Here is a 25,621-nt window from a genome sequence, read left to right as displayed (position 1 = left end):
ATTATTCCAAACTTTTCGGACTACTACGGACATTCTGGGTTTTAAATTCATTCAGCATGTCAATAGCATAATACCGGATTTTTTCCTATAGGAACATTATTACCTATCAACTTTTTGTATTGATAGTACCGAATCTCTTCATATCTTTTCATCTGGATTTTTAATTCTTGACTTAGAACGTATCCTCTGATTTCTTACATTTTTCCCCATTTTATAAACGCTTTGCACAAAGTTTTCTTTTTTGTGTTTATAGCTAGTTTTCATATAATGCTGGTTTTATTAATGCTTCGCTATAATATTCCTTTGCTAATATATTTCCTCTGATAAGAAGGACGCATTTCTTTGAAACTCTGGGGATTAAGAAAATTTCAATATACCTTTTTTGAGTATCCCATTGAACAATAAATTAATGTGAAATATATTTTTACAGTCTTTAATTTTTTCTTCTAAAATACACCGACATAGTATACACCTGCTATTTCATGTAAACCTCTTCCATAGCTATAACCCATTCATACATATGATTAAATAAGCACCTTCTCTCAATTAACTTACCCTATATCCTTCCCGAGAGTTTAATCACACATACTGTCCACATACATTAAATCCACCATGACAGATATGCTATACACTAGGTGTATCAGAATTTTTGTAGGAATTTTTGACACCCCTAACACGAAACTGCGAATAAAATATAAAAATCTCGTAATTTCTCTGTTAAAAGTGGGTTATTTATTTTCTTTATGGATTATACTTCCAAAATAAACTATTAAAGTTGTTTTAAAAGTAATAGAAATATATTTTTTTAAAAAACAGTAATGAATTTTCCGAACTCAATATTTTTCAATTTTTAAACTTTAAAAATCTATCAAAATTTTTCTATTGATTCTATTTTTACGATATTTTCAGGGTCAATGTGAAATTTTATGTTCTTTCCAACAAGCCGAATATAATATTTTAGACAAACGCTTTTTTTTTAATTCACGCCCCCCCCATTTTCAAGTTTCTATTAAAAAGTAAATAATTAATTTACTCACCGAAAAGTAAATAATTAATTTACTCACCGAAAAGTAAATAATTAATTTACTCACCGAAAAGTAAAGAATTAATTTACTCACCGAAAAGTAAATAATTAATTTACTCACCGAAAAGTAAAGAATTAATTTACTCACCGAAAAGTAAAGAATTAATTTACTCACCGAAAAGTAAATAATTAATTTACTCACCGAAAAGTAAATAATTAATTTACTCACCGAAAAGTAAATAATTAATTTACTCACCGAAAAGTAAATAATTAATTTACTCACCGAAAAGTAAAGAATTAATTTACTCACCGAAAAGTAAAGAATTAATTTACTCACAAATTTTGACTACTTAACAGCCCCTTTTTTTCTGATGAAACTGATTAAAAAGTTTTCCACGTGTTTGAATACCTTATTACTGAATTTCAAGTCTGTAGACTAAAAATTCATTGAGTATATAGGTTGAGAAGTGTCTTCGCACACATTCTCACTTTTATAGATGTATAGATTAAGTTCTTCTTTAAGTAATAGAATCCGGTTCTATCATTTAATGGGGAGATGGTTAACGACACGGGCTGGCGACCTGGATGTTCCAAGTTTGAATCCAGTTCGTTCCAAGAAACCACTTTTACTTAAGATGTTGGCAACGTTCATGTAGTGCTTCTCGTAAGTAAGTAAGTAAGTAAGTACCCGATGTCTTTCTAGAAATAATTCTGGCTAGAAAATATCGGGGAAACCAATACCAACAGTAGAATCATCCGATTCATATAGTATGAATAAATCATTGAATGCATGTTGGCTTAGCATACTGAAACTGAAAGGATCCGAGCTATGTGTGTGTGCGTGTGTATGTATGTGTGTGTGTGTGTGTGTGTGTGTATGTGTAAGTGTGAGAGAGAGAGAGAGAGAGAGAGAGAGAGAGAGAGAGAGAGAGAGAGGATCAGTTTTTTTTTATTTCGTCATCTCCATTAGTACGCACCTTAATTTGATCCTGCTTGCCCTTTTCTGTGAATTAAAATGTCTTTTAAATATTTGTTGACTTTGGAAAGTGAACTCGCATGTCCTGGTGAGAATAGGTACGATTCGTTACTTCTCTTTACAACCTGAAGACACGTCATTTGATTAAAAATAATATCAAAGAAACGCATAAACATTCCACTCCAAACATCAGGTAACACGATACGACAAAGAAATTCATTTTATCGCCTTTGTCCTACTAAATTGATTCGTTTAAAAAAAAGAAAAAGAGTGGATAATCTTGTGAACACGCACAAGTGCGTTTCATAGTTGTTATGGGATATTTAATCAGGAGAAGAGAACCATTCAAGAAATGGGGAATACATCTAGCTCAGAGTTTTAGCCACCCAGAATTTTATTTCTTCATTTATAAAAGTTAGTGTGTCTTTAAACTGGGATTTGAAAAAAAAGTACCCCCCCTCCCCAATATAATCTTGAAGTTTCTATAGGCACGATTAGTAATTAATAACTAGCGAGATCTGTGGAAATTCCACACCGGACTTATTCAGCTATAGTATAAATCTCACCAGTCTGTTTAATGTGTATGTATGTATGTATGTATGTATGTTCTGTTCCTCCTTCGCGGTACAGGTTCGGGCCTGCTACAACTTTTTTTTTGTTCAACACACACCTCCAAACACCCAGCCGAGCACCCAGGCATGTCTTCTATAATATAAATCTTAATCGTCGGTTTATGTAAATATATGTATGTTTGTATGTCTGCCAAAAACTTTCGATAGTCGCGATGGAGTCTAAGGAAATCAGTATTCTTTTGAAGGCTCGACCTCTCAGATGACAAATATCGATAAATTGGCCAAAAACGTTAATTCCTTCATCCTCAAGTGGCCAGTTTTCTACAAGGAGGGGTCGATTCTTGCGTCACCATTTTTGCAAGTAATCGTATCGTTTGGATTGACGACGCTTAATTACAATGTTCTGAACTTTTGGTCAGGCGATAGACATCGGCTAAGATGTTACATTTTTTAAACATTTTTTCTCCTTCACGTTATGGATTCCAGCCTGCCTGCCTGCCTACTACCACATTTTTTAACATCTCTGCCTACTGCTGTTTTGTTTCCCTCTCCCCCACTACTACCACTTTTTACCCCTCCCTCGGAGTTCCTTACTACACTACCTACACACTCAAGAGCACCCCCGCTACTATTGTTTTTACCCCTCCTGGGGTCTTTACTACATCACCTAAACACCCGGGCAACGCCAGGCACCACCACTATTCTATAATACAAAGGGCAAAAATCTGTGTGTGTGCGTGTTTGTATGTCCGCCAAAAACTTTTGACAGACGCGTCGGAACGTGAAGAAACCAGCATCGTTTGAAACCTCGAACTTTCGGACAATAAATATCGAAAAATTGGCAAAAACAAAAAATGAATTCCTTCACCCTCAACTAGACAATTTTCTACAAAGAGGGGTAATTTTTTCGCAGATATTTTCACAAGTCATCCACTCTTTTCGATTAACTGGCCTCAATTTTGACGTTCGCCACTTCCGGTTTTGCGATGGACAATATAGTAATCATTAGTAATGAAAATTCGGTAAATTTTATAACTTATATGGAACGGACGCAACGACGTCGCGGGGTTTTTTACGTTCTTTTCCCTCTTCGTGATACAGGTTCGAGCCTGCCTGCCTGCCTTCCTGCCTGCCTACTATCCCCTCTTTTTTTGCTCAACACACATCTCCAAACACCAGGGTAATGCCAGGCACCCAAGTTAGAATAACATAAAGTTGTGATTTCAACCACACACACACACACACACACACACACACACACACACACACACACACACACACATATATATATATATATATATATATATATATATCACCTCTGTCTGGCACCCCTGTGCATGTTTTACAAGTATTATAATAAAATGTGCTCTGATAAATTCATTGCACTTATACCCTCTCGACACACATACACACGACAAACCCATTTAGCAACAAAATCACGTCCATTCACTACAGTGAAGTTCCTAGATGTCGGAAAGCCTTCTACTCTAATAGTTTTTTTTCCGTCGGACTGCAAAATTTTAGTGAATTCCCTTCCTGTTGCTTGCTTCCTGGTTGTACTGACGTGCAGAAGTTTAAATGTAATGTAAACCGACATTTTGCTCATCCCTTGTAAACGTGGTACGAAATAGTAGCCCCTTACATCCAACTGATGTATGGAGACTAAAGCCGCTTTCAGGACTGCCAGCAACCATTGTAAGAAAGTAATAAAGAACGCAAGAGAGTTGTATGCTCAATCTGTTAAGTTCAAAGTAGCTGAGCAGCGGCTTGGTTCCCACCAGTTTTGGCAAATAGCAAACAGAATCCTGAACAGAAGTGTGTGTTTTATCCCAACTATCATCAATGGACCTGAGGTAATCTCGTCAGCATCAGACAAAGCCAAACTCTTTGCCAAGAACTTTGCAGCTAATTCTACCCTTTGCGACCAAGGCTACCAACCTCCAATATTTCCTCCTGTATCAGAAAACACGCTATGTGATATACATATATCTGTACGTGATGTTGCCAAGCTAACCAAAAGCCTTGATTCCAGTAAAGCAACTGGCCCTGACAGAATTCCAATTATAGTACTAAAAAAACTTCAACCTGAACTAGCGCCCATACTTACAAAACTGTTTAAACGTTGTCTTAAGGAGAATAGCTTCCCATCACCCTGGAAAATTACATCAGTATGCCCTGTATTTAAGAATTCAGGTGATCGCTCATCCCCCTCTCAGTACAGGCCAATAAGTCTCCTGTGCGTCATGAGTAAGTTGCTGGAATTTGTGTTAAATACAGAGGTAATAAACCATCTCAACAAAAATAACCTTCTTAGTGACAGTCAATATGGTTTCCGTTCTGCTAGATCTACAGCAGATGTGCTTACAGCTATATCTCATAGGATTAGCAAATCTCTCAACGGAGGCAACCTTTCTAGGGCAATTGCTCTTGACATATCTAAGGCCTTTGATAGGGTATGGCATAATGGTTTACTTCATAAGATATCTAGCTATAATATGGCTGGAAATGTCTTCTCAATTATTAAATCATTTCTTTCTGATAGGTTCATAAGAGTAGTAGTTGAGGGCAAAAATCAGAAGCTCACAGTATTAATGCTGGTGTCCCTCAGGGGTTCATCCTGGGCCCAACTCTTTTCCTGATCTACATTAATGATCTTCCAAATGACATCCTTACATCATTTGTAGACATTTATACTGATGACACTACCATTTATGGTAGCACATCAAAGACAGTAAACGACCAAGTTTTCTCCGATTCTCTCTCCTCTGATCTTGAGCACGTGGTACAATGGGGAAAGGTGTGGCTGGTTATTTTTAATGCATCTAAAAGCTTCTCACTTTATATCATCAACATTCTGATCCACATCTGGCATCAATTGAAATGAATGGCTCTCGTCTTCAGGAGGCCTCAAGTTTTGACAAGCTTCTGGGCTTGACCATTACTCCTGATCTTAAATGGAACACGTACATCAAATCTGTTGCCAAGGCCGCTGGAAAAATTGTGGGATCTTTCTATCGATCCAGTAGATATCTCACTGCTGATGCAATTCTCTGTCTATATAAGAGCCAGATACGTCCAAGGATGGAATACTGTTGCCACACCTGGGCAGGAGCTGCTAGAAAGGACTTGCCCTGCCTTGATAGAGTTCAAAATAGACTTCGTAGCCTCGTAGGAGATGTCATTTTCTCTTCCCTGCAATCTCTATCTCACAGAAGAGATGTTGCGAGTTTGTCTCTGCTGTATCGTTATTTTCATGGAAAGTGTTCGACTGAGCTTCAGTCTACGCCCCCCTCGCCAAACTTTCACAATAAACTCTAGCTGAAAACACTATTAATAATTCCCCCCCCCTCTTTATCTGTGCCTAAACCTAAACGTAGATTCCATGAACAAAGCTTCTTTCTTAGAACTGCACGCCTGTGGAATTGTCTTCCGTTTTCCTGCTTTCCGGCTGACTACAATATGGTTGTCTTCAAGTCTAACGTAAGTAAGTTCTTGATGAGCCGTTCCATATAAGTTATAAAATTTACCGAATTTTCATTACTAATGATTACTATATTGTCCAATTTCTAATGTACACTCTTGAACCCTTATCCTTGAGTGGCCTCTTGGCCTTGATAATGTGGTGATGCCTGTGTAAAAAAAACACAAAAAAAACTGGCAACAATATGTTTGGGGTGAACACGAGTAAAACACATGCATTGAAAGATATTACAAATGCCTGTTACAAGATAAAAAACATCTTTATAGACGACGGGTTTGTCAACTTTATTGATTTTTATAGCCAAGATTAGAAATTAGGAACATATATTAAAAATTTTTCATCAATTATATATATATATATATATATATATATATATAAATCAAATTTATGACGCTCAATATCGACTAGGAAATAACTGGAGCGCAACAAAAACACAATTGTATAGTGTAAGAAATTCCGGTATGAAATTTCCACAGGTCCCGCTAGTTATTAATTACTAATCATAAAAACTTCACGGTTATACTTGGGGAGGGGGGGGGGTGCACGACGACGTAAAATATTAGAACTGAAAGCGAACGCTTCAACTACCAATCTAAAATAGTTTTCTCTTTAACCTACTTAGATGAGTTTACTTCTCTACATAGATGTAAAATAGGTCGATTATCTAAAAGAAATAAACATAAAGAAATATAAATAGAAAATAACATCTTATTAAAGTAAAACTATATTACTTTTATCAAGTATCCATTATTAATAAAAAAAAGATAATCGTAACTTCTTCAAACTAAATAATGCGTAAAATATGTAGCATGAGTTTGCGCGAAAAAATATTTGTTCGGCCGGTTACAAGGAAACGCTAACAGATAGAAATATTCGTTTCTAATATTATTTGTAAAATACACCAATTAAGGAAGATTCCCTAAATGTTAATTTCTTCTCAAGACCCTTAAATTTAATACATTTTTGAGAATCAAAACGATGAAATGGATTTTAAACAAATTAGAATAAGGATTCTATACATAAATTTGTTAGTAAAGTTAGTAAAAGGACTTAATAGTGATGCAAAACTGTTCGTATAGAATTAATTATAGGAATTAATCATAACCGTCTTGAAACGTGTATTCTTCTAATTATATATATATATATATATATATATGTATATATATACATATACATACACACACACGCACACACACACACACATATATATATATATATATATATATATGTACATATATATACATATATACATACTAGCATAGGTGCCCAGCGTTGCCCGGGTATTTGGAGGTGTGAGTTGAGCAAAAAAACAAAAAAACAAAACAAAAGTCGTACCGGGAAGGAGGAAAAGAACGGACGGGGGGGGGCGTGACGTCTTTGCTGTTACGATCACCGCCAAACCGGAAGTGACGCAGGTTTTAATTAATGCAAGACCATCGAAAAGAGAGGATGACTTTCGAAAATATCGGCGAAAAAAGCGACCCCATCCCTGTAGAAAAGTACCCAGTTGATGGTGAAGAAATTAATGTTTTTAGCCAATTTTTCGGTATTTGTCATCTGAATGATCGAGCTTCAAAATGATACTAATCTTGTGAAAATCCGTCGCCTCTGTCGAAAGTTTTACGCAGACATGCAAACATACATACATAGATTTATATATTGGTAGCTCAAATTTTCGACCCAAACCGGTTAAAAAGCTTGCCCTATCTCTGAATACCCTTTATGTAAAATGTCAAATGTGTAGACCAGAAATTGTCTGAGTAGACACCGCAGAGGTCAATTTTTTTTAGTTTGACCCTATTCTGACCCCTTAACATTTATTGTTTTGGACTCAAATCACGTCAGTAAGTTAGATCCATGTCCAAGGAACCTATATCTAAAATTTCAAGTGTTTAGCCCTAAAATTGGCGGAGGAGTTTGATAAAGTTCTCAAAGGTCAAATCGTTGAACCTTAACAGCCAGATTTCTGGCCGAAAACGGATTGCGAAGACTTTCTCAAATCTCACTACCCTGTATATCAAATTTCAAGTCTGTAGACTTAAAATTGAGAGAGTTATTGCGTAGGGAAATGTACAGAGATACATAGACACACACACATACATACAGACAGACGTATACTTTCACTTTATAGATACATAGATATATACATATATATACACATATATCTACATATATACATATATATACATGTTTATATACATACGTATATATATATATATATATATATATATATATATATATACTAGCAAAAGTATCTATCGTTGACTGGTTCGAAAACAGCTAACAGAAAATGGACTCTGATTTATGAAAGTAGAAAGTATGATATGTATATATATATATATATATATATATATATATATATATATATATATATAATGTAAAGCTGAACGTCTGTGTGTGTGTCTGGTCACGAATAGTCTCCTATATGGTTTACTATTATAGAAAACTAATTAATCACATACAATGATAGAAGATGTATCGAGACACAGGAATGGGTATGTTTGATCTGGCATACTGATGATTCATTAAAATTGTGGGGTCTGCGTACGCGCCTAGTCCACAAAGTATGGAAATAAAAAATTTAATAATTAAAAAAAAAACGTCTACAAGTGTTTTTGATATAGATGTACATAAGAATACTTTGATAAGTATGTTTTAACTTAAATAGGAATGGTATAATAAAATTGTGGGGGGTTTGCGTTCGCGCCTGGCTTCCATAGAATGGAAATTGGTACAAACTTTAATAAAGATTTTTCATATCTATCTGCGTAAGTATACTTTGATAATTATGTTTCAGTTTGAAGAAATATGGTATAATAAAATTCTTGGGTGTTCGTTCGCGCCTGACTTCCATAGAATGGAAATATGTCACAAAGTGTAACAAGGTTTTTTAATATAGATCCACAGAATATTGTGATAAGTGTTTCAGTGTGAACAGGTAGTGTATAATAAATTATGGGGTGTATCTATTTTATTTTTACTTTCATCATATTTTGCTTTGGTTTTGATACCCCCAAATTAGAAGCTATCTCTTTACAACCTTTCCTTTTCATAACCTATCATACTTTCATAAATCAGAGTCCATTTTCTGTAGGCTGTTTTTGAACCCAGTAAACGACTGGTACTTTTGCTAGTATATATATATATATATATATATATATATATATATATATATATATATGTATGTACACACGCGCGTGTGTGTGTTTTAACCTGACAATTGACTCCGGGGATAAAATAATATTATAAGATTATACAAATAAGCTAAAATCAAGCGTCTATATTTCATCCCCAAAGTAAATCATCAGGCTAAGTGCACACACACATGCAACCCCCATATATATATATATATATATATATATATATATATATATATATATATATATATATATATATATATACATATATGTGTGTGTGTGTGTGTGTGTGTGTGTATTGATTTCACTCCTGAACTAATGAAAATTTTGTGAATTATGAAACATATATTCTATGCAATACAGCGTTTTATATCCGCACATTATTTTCGTGTGAAATTTCAATTCAATTTACGCGTCTCCAAAAAGCTTTTAAAAATAAACGAAAAACCAAAAAATTTATAGAGAAAAAAATGATCCTACATCAAATATTGAGTTGTAATCTGTAATAAAATTTTAACTGCACGCGAATGGCAAGCGTTCATATTATGTTTATGTTGGTTAAGCCACGACTGTCGTATTAGATGGCCTATTAACTAACGTAATTTAGTCTGCTGTTTATCTCTATTCGGACATCTTTTTTCAGAACGTATTTAAAAAAATGAAATTATGGATATAAAAATGATCTTGCGTGTTATTTATGTTATGTGCTGAAATAGTACATTATTATTTAAAAACTTATTATTTAACATGGGGATCGGGGTTTTGTAAATATTCTGTACTTTCACCTAACATTTTTAATAAAAGCGATGTCGTAAAACTTGATTTTTTTTTATAAATAAGAAAAATGATTTCGTTCGTTTTTCAGTTTTCATTTTTAAAAATATTGTTGTTCACTTTGATTTTAAAAAATTGTTGTTCATTTTGATTTAAAAAAATATCTTTTAATTTAAATCTTTGTTTATTTCCTTAATTCATATTTTATGTTTTGCGACATTTGATTGTCTTCTCTTTCAAACCTACGTAATCTCATGTGCATGATTTTTATTTATTTATATCGAATAAATTTCGGTTTCTCTAGAAATCAAATCGTGTTCCTTCCTTTTCTTTGTAAGTGTAATTTAAAGTAGGTAAATAAAGAACGTATTCTACTCTGTAAAACCCATAATACAATATTCTTTTTAACGCATAAACAAACAATTTTTCCCCCTTTCAATTCTTCAATACTGGATGAGTTTCAGGATAAATCATTGTATTCTTTATTTATCTTTTTTTAAATCTAATTTTGAAGTTTCCTAAGGCTTTCCGTAAAAATTTCTGCTCATTATCGACAGTCTAAGTGTTCCACATATCTTAATTGCTAGGACCTCGCAATGACGTCATTTTTCAGTTGATAGGCCATCTCTTACGATGGCCGTGGTAAAGTTATAGTAAAAACCTTATCAATATGAATTATGGGATATATTTTCTAGTCAACACGGTAAGTAAAGTCTGAACATTATTTTTTGTGTGTAAAATGCTGTACATATTGCTTATTCTGATCCTGGTATTCGAGTATTCTGCCAATGCAATATAACCTTACTTTTATCGTCTCTGTTGTTGGAAAGTTATCTTTAATTTAAACATAGTGCGCGTCTTTAGAAAGAAAAATAACAAGGAAAGATGCTTACACAACAGAATAATCTACGAGGTTCCCTCAATAAGTTTCCAGACTTTTTTCGTATGGCCACTTTTATTGATAGTACACACATGAAACTCTAGTCCCCTTCGAAGTAATCACATTCGGCTGCAATGCACTTGTTCTATAATTCCAACAACTTCTGCAAAACCCCAATAGAAGTTCTTTTGTGTAAGCATGTCAATGACAGCCTCTTATATCTTTTAAATTGTCTCATAACAACATCCTCTAAGGTTTTCCTTGAACTTAGTAAATAATCTAAAGGCGCAGGAAGCAATGTCTGGACTATAGAGAGGATGAGAAACTGTCTTGATGCCCATCTGGGTCAAATAGTCTGTGACAAAGTTGGACTTGTGGACTATACCTTTGGAACAAACTTCTTGCTAATCTTGCGCATCTTCAGTTCCTCGCAAATAACTGTCTACAGTTCCCACACTGACACCAAACAGTGCACTTATTGTCTCTATAGACACCCGACGGTACTTATCCATGAAATTCTTTATTTGGCCACTCAACTCTGATGTTCTGACTTTTTACTCCACTCACACCTCTCATCATCCTTCACAGACTTCCCACCTTCCTCAAATCTCTTATGCTACTCAAAAACTGATGCTCGATTCATGCAAGATGGTTCAAAGGCAGTTAGAAGCATTTTATATGTTTCTGAGGCATTTTTTTTCCAAATTTAAAACAAAATGTTCTTGCATATCGTTCCTCTAAAGTGTCCTCACGTCCAAATTGGATTTTTGAAATTCACCAGCTATGGCAATCACACTTTAGTAGGGTGTATTCCAATTCCTGCTGTAGCTGTTCATTTGAATCTGAAATCATAAAAATTGGTCAGTCATCTCATGAGATGTACAGCAATAACATATTGAAGTTTTAATGACAATTTTCTACGACAATTTTAAATGCCTGTAAAAAAACAAATCTGAATTTTACTGAAAGCACCTCGTATGTAGACACATTTATAAATATATACTATTCAACATTTTACTTCTTTAACGAAAATGCTAAATTTTATTTTTTATTTCTTTTACTAGGGAGCCTTTGTGCTTAAAAACTGACTCGATAAGAATGAAGGATCCAAAGGCTCAACCCCCGACTTCAAAGGAAGACATGAATAACCATGTCGACATGGATATGGTTATTGATGTTCGAAGACCTGTATATCACACCAAAGAGTTTCGTGAGAAGTTCAAGAAGCCGCCAGCACCTGATCGAAACTTCCGGGAAATCATAGGGACCAACTTGTCGAACTGGTGCTCGTGCTCTAAATCCAGATGCAAAGGCATTCTTCTCGACTCATTCCCATTTCTAAAAATCATGCAGAAGTACAAAGTGAAGACCGACTTACCAAACGACATCATTGCTGGACTCACGGTTGGCATTATGCAACTACCACAGAGTAAGTTGAAGTATTTTTCTTTAAAATTAACACAACTATCTAAAATAACATATGTGTTCAACAGTGTGTTAAAATTTCTCTCCATCTTCCTCTTCCAACTCTCTCTCGCCCCCAACCCTCTACCTCCCGCTACTTAATCAAGCAGGATGTGTCCCCCTCCAACTTAGGACAGAACAGATACTACACTTTGTAAAAATGTATTTTAGTCGAATTCACAGACCTATGATCGATAGAAAATATTGTTCTAATTACTGCCCCCCCCCCCACTGAGTATTTCTTTCTGATGACTCCCAAAAGAATGAATAGTAAAGAAAAATGTGTCCATATTTTGGTTGAGGCAATTCCAATAGAGAATATATAAGCTTTATGGATGTCTATTGTGCAGTTTTTGACTTATTTCTGGACACACACATATCGATCATCATGAATTTTGAAGCTCAGCGTCTAGGTTAAAGTGGTCATAATGTGATTTATATTTTGTTTAATTTAGTTTTTATAAGGAGTAAAAGTAAGGTGCAAGTCCTCCATGAAAATTCAAATCCAACAGATTTTTGTGAAATCTAAATAATAAATATTATACATAAAGTTTTTTTTTAATCGCTTCAGACAAGGCATAAAGCCGCTCGATGTAAAGAGATAAAAAGAAAATATTACTTTACTGTAAAAGAAAATTGCCAACGATAAGTCTTAGGTGAATAGATTCCGACCCAGAAAGCAGCAATTCTTCTCCATTTGTTAGAAACATCGCTCATGGAATGTGAGGATCAAAGAAGAAAAAATAATAAATATTCTCTAAATTTCAGGTTTTTAGAGTATTTTATAGGAATTGGGGGGATATTAGGGACAAAGCTTCATTTCCAAAAATTCAAATATTTTAGATTTGCATTGAGTTTCACCCACAGTCATTTTACACCGATTGAACATGATATAACTTCTTTCTTAAGACCCATATAGCTTAAGTGGTGAATTTAAAACATTTTTTACAATCAAAATTATGTGTTAGATTTTTAATGGCAATTTAAATTAAGATTCTAGACACAATACTTAATATCATCATAAACTGATTTATTCTTTTGTAAGGGGACATAAAAGTATGCCAGCGGCATTCACCTTAGTTGTGTTGAACATTCTTCCTTCGGAGGAAGAACTATCGAGAGAATATGAAATTCACAATCAGTTCTCAGTCGCATGTATATCCCGATAAGAGAGATGGTAACGTTTGACTTTTCGCCGTTACGGCAGGGAGGTATCGACGTCCTCCTACATGCAGCGCCTGATATTCCTAAATGATCACCCATCTGGCACTGACCAAGCTCGGCGTTGCTTAACTTCGGTGATCTAACGAGAACCAATATGCCAAATGTGAGTATATGGTATATGTCGGACAAAAGAAAACAAACAAAAAACAAAACAAGAAAAACTAAGCATACCAATACGCAATTTCCTCTAATTATCTTTAATATTACATTCATCCCGTCTTTCTATCTATCCGACCGTTGAACTGCAGCGTATCACAAAATTAGTTTACGTCTTACTGGTTTTTAAGGAAAGTTTGTGCCACGTGATCTTAAATAAGTTTCAAGGTTAGCTCTAGAAGAAAAAAAGAAAAATTCTTTTACAGCTGTTACCGGCATGCTGTTTTTTTTTTTTATTGTTCATTCCAGAACAGAATACATATAAAATAAAATCGATATTTTGTGCTTATTGATTGTATGATTCAATTAAAAAGAAATATTCATATATGTCCTTTTTAATATCAGTGTCAAAGTATGTAATATAAATATTGCAATTATACTTCGAGTCATAGTCAAAAGTATCTATCTATCTATCCATCCATCTATCCATCCATCAATCTATCTATCTATCTATCTATCTATCTATCTATCTATCTATCTATCTATCCATCCATCAATCTATCTATCTATCTATCTATCTATCTATCTATCTATCTATCCATCTATCTATCTATCTATCCATCCATCTATCTATCTATCTATTATATAAAAGGAACTTTGTGTGTGTGTGTGTAATTTCGTTCCCTATGCACTCAAAAACGGCTGAAATTTCACACGAAGGTACTTTATGTGCCTAGTAGTGTCTTCTATTGGAATATATTCTAAAAATTTCGATAATCGATAATCGAAATAATCCAATAAAAGAAAACAGGCGATTTTGACTAAAGTTAACACCTTACACATCCAAACATCACAAGTGTATTTTGAAGTTTTATTTGGAAAATACAATAAATAAAAGTTCCTCTGTGAGAAATACAATCTCTGTCTGGTTTAAGTGGTGATTCAAGGAAACGTGTTGCGGTTGGTAGCGGAAATTTTGCAATTTAATTAGAATATCAAAGCTGGGATAAGAATATAATGAATGTACATTACCTCACATTTTGGGGAGAAGGAAGTTTGAATAAATGAATAAATCTATATATATTAGTATATAGTCTTATATCGTCATTTTCTTTCTTTATTGATTTATATATGCATATTTCATTTTAAACTTAAATTATAGCCATTATTCCCCCAAAACCAGTGCGACCAGACATATAAAATCAACAGTAGCTTTTTTGATATGACAGGGGGGGCATTCGAAATGAATGTTTCTGTTTAGAGGACAATTGAAGCATGGTATTTCACTTTTGGATGTTAAACTTTAATGTAAGCAATTATATATAAAATAATTTTATAAAATCAACAGCACATTCTCTAAAGTGCAATGTAGATGACATTGTATTATGAACTAAACGAGGCGTGTGAAACTTCCTCCCTGTGCACTGCGACGTGTCTTCAACTAGAGAAGGGAATCCATCGATTTGATTGAAAAATGAGCGATTTCGCCAATTTTGATGGCAATAAAAATATGGGTGTGTGATCATCATTCAATCCCGGACAACGTCGGATCACTCTACTAGTTTGATAAAAGTGAATCGAAATATCAAAAATAAATCAAAGTTCTAATAGCGTCTCTCTATCGTGCACTATTTTGAAGGAACACTTCTCTACGGCTCTCGGCCTACCAAATCAGTAAGATATCCGATTAAACTTCCTGGTGGTTCAAATAAGCATTTCTGTAAAAATCCGTAATTGAAAGGGCTTATTTAGAATAGTACAGAAACACAGTCAAAATGTGCATAAATTTTAAATTTAAATTCAATACACATATGTTCTCGAATGTTACTGACCAGAGTGATACTCCCCTTAGGTCGCTTGAACCAGCATCCTCTGAAGGAGGAAGTTTCATGGCAATATAAAATTCACAAACTGTCCCGAATCACATATATATCCCATCAGGTTTTGTTGCAATTGTTGCAAGCAGATGTTGACGTCCTCTTACATACAGAGTCCGGCATTCGTGAATGGGCACCCATCTGGCACTGACCTGGCTCAACATCGCTTAACTTCGGTAATCTAACGAGAATCGATGTGTCAATGTGATTATGCCAGATGTTCAATTGTCTATTTAATGCATTTTTCTTTTAATCTTAAAATTTCCAATATTAACCGTTATATATAATTGGTTAGGCACCGCCAAAAATGGCCGAAAAATCAAGTTGTTGTTGTTTTTTAAAACGAAATTACATTTATTAAAATCCATTATTTCTGAGTAACATTTTTTCCCCAGAAAGATAAAACCCTGAATTTTATCATATAGAAAACAGAATAATGTAAAACTTTTCTAATATTTTTAATTAAATTTTAAATGTTAAATTTTCCCCAAAAGTTAACAATTGGCGTTTTTTGGTTTACACAAAAAACGTATATAAATAGTTAAAAAAAAAAAAAAAAAAAAGGTTTTTGAAAGAATTAATTTGTTTATTTCTTGTCTAATTAAGATTTAGGGTGATTTTCTATGAGAATATGCAAAAATATTATAATATAAGTACCTGGATTTCAAATAATTCAACTTATTCATATAGGCAACCAGTTACTTCGAGTCGATTTGATTACTCTGTTTACATTTGTACTTGATAAAAAACAAACTACGGAAGACCAAAAAGCCCCCCCCCCCAAAAAAAACAAAAAAAACCTTATTTTTCAGTGACGAAAATTTAAATGTATTATTAACGCTGAGGCTGGCCAGTACCAGATAGGTGACCATTTGTATGAGTTTGGTTTTTAATGTGTATGTGTGTGGGGGTCAGACTCTCCAAAATGGGGAGGGGGGCAATTTAAAACAGAATAAAAAAAATATTTCAGCTTGTTTGGTCCACCGTAGTCGAAAGGCGGCAAACGTTTCCAAACTGGATCGAAAAAATGATGATATTTTTAACACAAAGGGCACAATATTTATCGATTTTTTTTGTACCGATTCTTCAAAGCATGCCCTGTTTAATAATGGTCATGCATTATTCGGCTCGATAAAAAGAAATTGTTAATTTATTTATCAAAGATTTTAAAATGGGGTTTTTCGTATAAATATTAAAAAATTTTTTTTTTGTTTTGCTTAACTTAAATTAATTATTTTACTTAATATATTCACCGAATTTCACACTTCAAAACTCAAAAGCGGGATAATTAAACACAATCGAAGTTCTGATATTCAGACATCAAAATAAGTTTTTTTTTTAAATCTATAATCCCGTCCCTTACAACAACACAATATGTTTTGTTCAGTTTCAGATGATTATTTTAAGCATATTTGGAACCCCCTCAAAACAAGGGGGGTTGTAAGCATACATATATATATATATATATATATATATATATATATATATATTTATAAATAGTGTTTATGAAAAATACGTACACTCTTATAAAGTTCATTCTTCTCTTAATAATCGCTGAAAATTTCGTATTGATTGGATAATTACCTGATTTTTGGTAGATTTTTAAAAAGACGGTCCGTCAAAAAGTACTTACCTGCCCCCCCCCCCAGTTTTGGCGGTGCCTATAATTGGTGCTAACTACTTATAGCAAATTTATTTTCCCGCCTTTCTCCGCGGCAAAGTTAGATACAAAGAAATTTTTAATGTCGAAAATCCAGCTTCACCGCTATAAAAAGTTTGGGGGACACTGTAAACAGGTTCAAAATTTGCGATGGTCGTATTGGCTAAAATGCCTTAGACAATAAACCGCTTCCCGCCAAGGAAGAGGAAACGCTTCAGAATACGCCAGCTTGAAGAAAAACAAGAAGAGAAGCTTACTTTAATCACGTCAGAAGTGTAACGTTATTAGTAGGGCTGTGACAACAGCATATTCTTTTCATTGTTTTGACTCTCGAGTATATATCCGACACAGTAAGACACAGTCAATCAACCGAGAAGCACACCAGTCTATATAAAACATATAATATATTAACGGATATATACTCAAGAGTCGAAACAATGAAAAGAATATGCTGTTGTCAAAAAGGAGCCAATACTTGTTTTAGAAAAGAATGACCAAAACGACAACATTCCTTGTCCATCATATAATAAGCCAGTTTCACTGCTATAAAAAGGTCGGAGGATACTGTAAACGTGTTCAAAATTAGCGATGGTCGTCCTGGCTAAGATGCCTTAGGGGATAGACAATAAACCGCTTCCCGCCAAGAAAGAGGAAACGCTTAAGAATACGCTAGCTTGAAGACAATCAAAAATAGATGCTAACTTAAATTATATCAGAAATGTAACATTATTAGGCAGTACGCGAATTTAAACCCAATAAAGATACTATGAAAAAGGGAACCAATACTTATTTTGGAAAAGAGTGACCTAAACGAAAACATTTCTTATCGATGATGTAAGTATTTCGAAGAACACTAACAGAATTGTATTGTCCGAGGAAGCTATGGGTGGCGATCTGGTTACAGCTTTGACCTCTGTGTACATAGGGTGATGTTATTTAGCATAGGCACTGTTGATGCCAAAGTGAACAGAGCGCCTAACAATGTAACCAACGAATAGAGAAGTTTGGTACCTCTTCGGTTTAAGCCAGTTTATTCATTTGTGAATGAATTTAACTAACCTACTAATTAACTAACTAACTAACTAACTAACTAAATAAATAAACAAAAGCGTTCTTTTATACGAAAGGAGGAAAACTGTTTTGTGTTACATGATAAGGGCTGTCCCCTTTTCATGTAAGTATAAAAATAGAGAGATTTAGTTAAAATGAAAATGAAATAGCATAGACGAAATTCGAACCTCGTAATGTAGGTTTAGAAATAGATTACGTGTGAGAATTAGAAAATGGAATGTAAAACAGCTTAGAGATAAAATAGTTTCAAGAAAAGAATGTGCACTGTCAATTTTGTTATGAAAATTCAATTGAAAGAATGCAGCTACAAGATAATTTAATAAACATGTTTTTAACATATTGGAAATATAGGTTACTGAGAATAGGTTAAAATTCCTTTTGTAAAAAAAGAAAAAGTTTTGGACACGCATGTCCAGAACACATGTGTATGACGTCATGGAAAAATGGGAAGTTCTAGATATAGTTAGAAACTAAGGAGAAACTGGGAGAAACTCAGAGGGAGTTTGAGAACGACAGACGATAGTCTGCAGTTTGGAATTCGAACGTCTAGAAGCGAGACGGTCACTTTGAAACTTAATATGTGAAGCTTTGAATTCTTGATGAGAAAACTACGGCCGGTCGTGAGAAAAAATAAACACATCATGTGTTTGTATAAACGTCGCCTTTGTGTTGTGATTCTACCAAAGGGTAAAGTGAAAATTGTTATATGTCTATATATCTGTGTTATAAAATGTCTTACATATCTTACATACACGTCTCGACATCTCATATCTACAATGTGAACTCTACATCTCATATCAACACTAAGACTGTCTGAACACTGTTTCCTCACTCTAAGAGCTTCCTTCATCATAGCAACACTTCTAAGTAATGAACATTTTAATATATATATGAATATCGTTATAAAACGAACAGAATCTCTCACAATAACATCCCTCTCTCTCTAAGACTCACTCTTTATAAGACTCTCTCTTAATAAGACTCTAAGTCTCTAAGACTCTCTTTTAATAAGACTCCTATATATAACATATTTTTAATAAGACTCCTATATATAACATATTTTTCTTTTACTAAGGAAATCAACTTTGCCTCGTTGGGAAACGAGAAAGTGGCATGAATTATTTCGCTTATAGTTACTTAGATAAACAATAAAACCTGGGCATGTCATGTTGCAGCAGAGCTGAATCCCCAAAGGCACTTACTTATTCGTGTTATGATATTCACACTTTATTATCTTATTAATTTGTTTATCGGCATTCTTAGTTTGAAAATTTGTTGAAAATCACCTTTTTATTATTGGTAATCTTATTTTATTCCTAACTAGCAATGGGTGCCCGGCGTTGCCCGGGTATTTGGAAGTGTATGCTGAGCAAAAAAAAACAAAAAACAAAACAAACAAACAAACAAACAAACAAAAAAAACGGTATTTTTTTAAAACTTTGACCCTTATTATGACCCCTTAATATTTATTGTTTTGGGGCTCCAATCAAGTTATTAAGTTAAATCCATGTCCAAGGAACCAATATCTAAAATGTCAAGTGTTTAGACCCAAAATTGTCGGAGGAGTTTGGTAGAGTTCTCCAAGGTCAAATAGTTTAAATTTGACCCCTTAACAGCGAAATTCTGGTTGAAACCCGATCACATCGATTTTCCTAAATCTCAGTACTCTGTATATCAAATTTCGAGTCTGTAGACTAAAAATTGACAGAGTTATTGCGTAGGGAAATGTACACAGACATACACACACACACACACACACACAGGCACACACAGACACGTTCACTTTTATAGATATATAGATTTTATTCGCTGCGTTTTTTTTTCTGTAACGTTAAGCTGATATTAAACTTAATATGTTGAGTTTTATCATTTATTTGTTTATTATTTTATTAACTATTGTTATTTTATTTAGGATTATATATAATTTCGATGTTATTAAAAAGATAGTAATTAATTTTTTTTTACATGGAGGTCACCACTTATCAAGGCCCAGAAGCCGCTCGTGGATAAAGGTTGCTGCGTGTACAGTAATCAATGGGATAGTGTTGTAGTATTCGTTACTACTGTCGATTTGATAAAGTGTCATTACTTAAGGGGGCGGTTCATCAGGAATTTGTTTATGTTGGGCTTGAAGACATCCAAGTTGAAGTCAGGTGAGAAACAGGCAAGCGGTAGAGATTTCCAGTCCAGTTCTAAGAAAAAAGCTTTGTTCATGGAATCTATGTTTTGATTTAGGCACAGATAAAGAGTGGGGAAAATTATTGACAGTGGTTTCAGCTAGACAGGTGTTTATCATGAAAGATTGGCGAGGGTGGACCAGAGATTGGAGCTCAGACGAACACTTGCCATGGAAATAAGGATAAAACAAAAATAGACTCGCAACGTGTCTTCTGTGGGAGAGAGATTGCAGGGAAGAGAAAAGGGCATCCCCCACCAAACCACGAAGTCTATTTTGTACTCTGCGAAGGCAGGATAGGCTGTTTTAGCAGCTCCTGCCCAGATGTAGAAGCAGTATTCCATCCTTGGACGTACTTGGCTTTTATATAGATAGAGAATTGCATCAGTAGGGAGATATCATCTGGAGTGGTAGAAGGATCCCACCATTTTCCCAGCGACCTTGGCAACAGACTTGATGTACGTGTTCCATTTCAGATCAGGAGTAAAGGTCAAACCCAGAAGCTTATCACAACATGGGGCCTCCCCTAGACGAGAGCCATCCATCCCAATTGATGCCAGATGGGGATCAGAGCGTTGATGATGTAAAGATAAAAGCTTGGTTTAAATGCATTAAAGGTAATCAGTCACCTCTTCCCCCACTGTACCATGCGCTCAAGATCAGAGGAGAGAGAATCAGAGAACTTTGTTATTTACGGCCTTTGATGTGTTGCCATAGATGGTCGTGTCATCAGCATAGATGTCAACGAATGATTTAAGTATGTATTTAGGGAGATCATTGATGTATATCAGGAAGAGAGTTGGGCCCAGGATGGACCCCTGAGGGACTCCAGCATTAATACTGCGGGCCTCTGAATTCTGCCCATCGACCACTACTCTTATGAGCCTATCAGAGAGAAATGATTTAATGATTGAGAAAACATTTCCAGTTATACCGTAGCTGGAAATCTTGTTAAGTAGGCCCTTATGCCATACCTTACCGAAGGCCTTTGCTAAATCAAGAGCAATTGCCCTAGAAAGGAAGCCTTTGTCGAGAGATTCGCTAATTCTATGAGATATAACCGTTAACACAGCTGCTGTAGATCTAGCAGAACAGAAACTATATTGCATGTCACTAAGAAGGTTATTTCTGCTGAGGTGGTTGACTACTTCCCTATTTTATATGGATTCCAGCAACTTACTCATGACATACAGGAGACTTATTGGTCTGTACTGAGAGGAAAATAACTTATCATCTGAATTCTTAAATACTGATGAGGTGTTGGAAAGCACTTTTCCTTTAGGCAACGCTTAAACAGTTTTGTAAGTATAGGGGCAAGTTGTGGTTGAAGCTTTTTTAACACTATAATTGGAATGCCATCAGAGCCAGTTGCTTTACTGGAATCAAGGTTCTTGATTAGCTTGGCGACCTCACGCACAGATATTTGTATGTTACCTAGCTTGTTGTGTGTTATAGGAGAAAATACGGGGAGTTGATGGCCTTCGTCGCATAGGGTGGAATTAGCTTTAAAGTTCTTGTCAAATAGTTTGGTCCTTTAATCATCACATTCGATGAGCGGTGTTTTTTGACAAAAAGTGAAATTATTGTTTTCTGACGCTTATAATCGGATAGTTATTTTTAACATTACAGGAATATTTTTAGATCATTATATCAAAAGACTTCGTGCCTTGTATGGAGCGATTTCCATAAAAGAAAGAAAAAAAACAAAAAACAACAAAAAAAAACAAAAAACAAAAAAAAAACGTTTAATCAGATTATGATATAACTCTGATCTGTATAGTTATTTTATTATATTTTTAAAATAACTCTTACGGTGTTTAGTTATTGAATATTTCTTTTTCTTTTTCTTTGGAATTTGATTCTCATAGGAATTGATTTGAACAATACAAAGGATTTTTTTACATTGTTAAATACTATATATATATATATATATATATATATATATATATATATATATATATATATATAAAATTTTCACAGAATATATATATATATATATATATATATATATATATATATATATATATATATGTATATATATTAAATTTTCACAGAATATGTTCTATGTTCACTAACATCGATGTGGCTTATATGACTAGCGTCGACCGAACGATTTGAACCCTAGATTCAAGTAACTCTAGCATTCTTAACTATTCAGCCACCGTTACAGTCATATGAGAGAAATAAACTATATTTTATTTACAAATATATTAAATCCCAGAAAATTAACGGTCAAGGGAGAAATATATATATATATATATATATATATATATATATATATATATATATATATATATATATATGTATGTGTGTGTGTGTGTGTGTGTGTGTGTGTTTTATGTATATTTATTTCATGCTTCATCTCATTTTATAATTATTTCGGAACAATAAACACCAAAATTCATAGATTTACTTATGCTTCTATAGGCATTAAAAAGTTAACAATAGAGATTCAAGTAGTTTACGTAAAAAAAGTGTTTTTTTATTAGAATACTGCATTAAGATACATTAAAAGAACTAAGACAAAAATACACAGTGGAAAATTTCACACGGAAATTTTTTAAAAATAATTTAAATTAAAATCATATCCAGCTGTAAGATCCATGTAGTATCCCGGTCGATAGCATCATCAACCCCAACGTTGTTTTGTAGTCTTCTTTTTCATTTTTTCTTCTGGTCCTGGCCATGTCGTCGTCTCCTATGCATTTGTGACTGCTGAGAGGGTTCACTGTTTTACAATGATAAAATAAAATAAGATAAAATAAACAAAAGAAAACACAGACTCCGACACTTCCTGCAAATATCAGTTGCACTCTGTGTGTGTGTGTGTGTGTGTGTGTGTGTGTGTGTGTATGTGTGTGTGTGTGTGTGTGTGACACAATCGACTCTTTACACGCTAATATCCACATCTCAGTTTTTCTGTAAAGGCCGAATTAGTCAGTATATGTCAGCTCATCTCGATCTCCCCAAACTCTCTCTATTTTGTCCAAACCACAACCTCGCGACTGTCTTCAACTCTAACAGTTGTTGGCCGTCACACACGTCAAATTATCTGCATATCGATCCCAACCGTCGTGAAACTGTAGCAAAACTAAAATTCAACAATAAAATGTTTTGACCGTCTTCGTCCCAGTCATCTGCCACACCTTGCTTAACGATTCCACCTCAGCACTCCTTTGTGTGTATTGCGAATAACATCATATCTATTGTCTCTCTACGAACACCATTTCTTATATTACATAGTTCTCTCGATAAACTTTTTTCCTTTTGACGGTTTTCATACTTTTTTTTATTTACCCCACTTCCCTCACACTGGCGGTGGAACGCTGAGAGTATCACACAGTAAGCCTAACAAGATAAATATAGTCACAACCGTGAAAAATGCTCATAGGGTAAAACGTATATCATTTTTGTTTTGCAGGTATGGCTTATGCTCTTCTGGCTGATCTTCCACCAATCGTTGGTCTTTACGTTTCATTCTTTCCGATTTTGGTCTACTTTTTCTTTGGGACATCACGACACGCCGCAATGGGTAAGTATTGTGTAGAGGTCTCATTTCATTCACGAATCGAACGCTTTAAAATTTTAGAATTCGTAGCTTAATTGATTCCACACTTTAATATTTCGGAATTTTCTTTTCTTTTTTTTTAATATAAAAATTGATCATTTTTATTATTTAAATTATTCTGACTGCTGTACTCAACTTGAATGCCAAGTCTCAAGATAATTTGTTTGTAATTTTCGAACTTCTTCAGGTACGTCTTGTCGAACTCTGGAAGTTGTTTATAATTTTGAACGAGAATAGCTTACTCTTGTTCCATCAGCTATTACGTTAAGTAATTCGTAATTATATGTTTAATAGGTACTTGTATAATTTAATCAAGACATTAAAAAAATGAAAATACCGAAAAAAATTAAATTGTATATATCCGTTATGGAATAAGGTTTTCCGAAAAAAAAAATCACTTAATTTCATCTTGTAATTTTTGTTTTACAGCGAAAAAACAATTTCTTATGATACCGAGCAAAAGGTTCGATTTTTAGGAAGAAAAGCTAACATTAAAGATGGGGAGGGAGTGTCGGCGCTTTAAACTGAGTTATCTCCCGTGGCGTTTCTAAAATCCAAACAAAAATTTAAAAAATCCAAGCCTTCAACGTGTTGTTATAAAAGCGGGGGTTTCCACTGTAAAAAACAAAACAAAAACAAAACAAAACAAACTACTCGATCAAATTAAGTGAAAAATTTTTTTCAGTGATCTTCAGTTCAAAACGGGTACGTAGAATATAACCTTTTTTCGATATTTTCATTTTTTCATGTCTTGATTAAACTGTACAAGTACCGTTTAATATTGCCCGTACTGAAGAGCGAACCTTACCTACATAAAGAGGGACACACCCCAGTAATTAAATAGATAAGTTTAAAAATGATATTTACAGTTAATGTTACAGTTTTGCTTTCGGTTTCGATTCTAGCTCACGGCACCCAAATACTTTTTTTTACTTTTGAAATCACGACTCTATAATAATATATACGAAGTCTGGACAAATTGAAATATCATATTTAAGCGTATTTTATGACCGGGCAAAACTGGGAGCCCCCACCCCGCTAGTCGCTAGTTAGAGTTTAATACAATTTCAAAAAATATTTATTAAAACATAAATTGCAGCCTTTTATCAAATACAAAAATAAACACGCCTATATTTCGGGTGATGTGCATTATTTATTTTCGTCATTTGTATGCTTAGAAATTACACCAAATCGTTTTTCGACAGAAGCTACGATACGATATTTTGATACCAGCCACAGTTTTGATCTTTTCATGCGGGCATCGCTCGATGAGAACTGCGTGTCTCCTTTATAAACTTTCATCTCCAAGATTGTCCAGGGTTTCTCGGTAAGGCAAAGACCAGGAGAATAAGTCATAAATGTTTGTCTTTCAAATTTCAAGTTGTATAATAGGAAGTTATAGCTTTGATTAAAGTGATGTTGCACGAAAATTAACTGCCGTATATGCGTGAATGCCAAATCAAACCATTGTGAGAAATTCTTTTCCGTAAATATGACGTAGGATTGATGATAAGTTTGGGCCCTTTTTGATACTCGCAAAAGTTCGACAAATTCTTTTAATACCAGCGAAAGACATAAACCCACCGCCTTATTTGTTGACAACGAGGACATTTTGGAGGAAATATAATAAAAGATTATTCT

The 25,621-nt window shown here is 34.1% G+C and overlaps 1 protein-coding gene across 6 annotated transcripts in view; it reads left to right on the top strand.

The window, feature by feature from the left end:
- LOC145258261 (sulfate transporter-like) overlaps positions 1 to 25,621 on the top strand; it is a 292,022-nt gene that overhangs the window by 151,815 nt on the left and 114,586 nt on the right. For all 6 annotated transcript variants that reach the window (XM_080116274.1, XM_080116266.1, XM_080116289.1 and 3 more), the window contains 2 exons: positions 11,909 to 12,273; positions 23,834 to 23,944. In XM_080116274.1, the coding sequence (XP_079972400.1) occupies positions 11,943 to 12,273; positions 23,834 to 23,944 (442 nt within the window). In that variant the 5' untranslated portion in view covers positions 11,909 to 11,942. The remainder of the gene's footprint in view (positions 1 to 11,908; positions 12,274 to 23,833; positions 23,945 to 25,621) is intronic.

Source organism: Euprymna scolopes, chromosome 3, assembly GCF_053919585.1.
Source record: "Euprymna scolopes isolate OS-2025 chromosome 3, ASM5391958v1, whole genome shotgun sequence".
In the NCBI taxonomy this organism is placed as follows: Eukaryota; Metazoa; Mollusca; class Cephalopoda; order Sepiida; family Sepiolidae; genus Euprymna; species Euprymna scolopes.
This window is presented reverse-complemented; position numbering and strand designations above follow the sequence as displayed.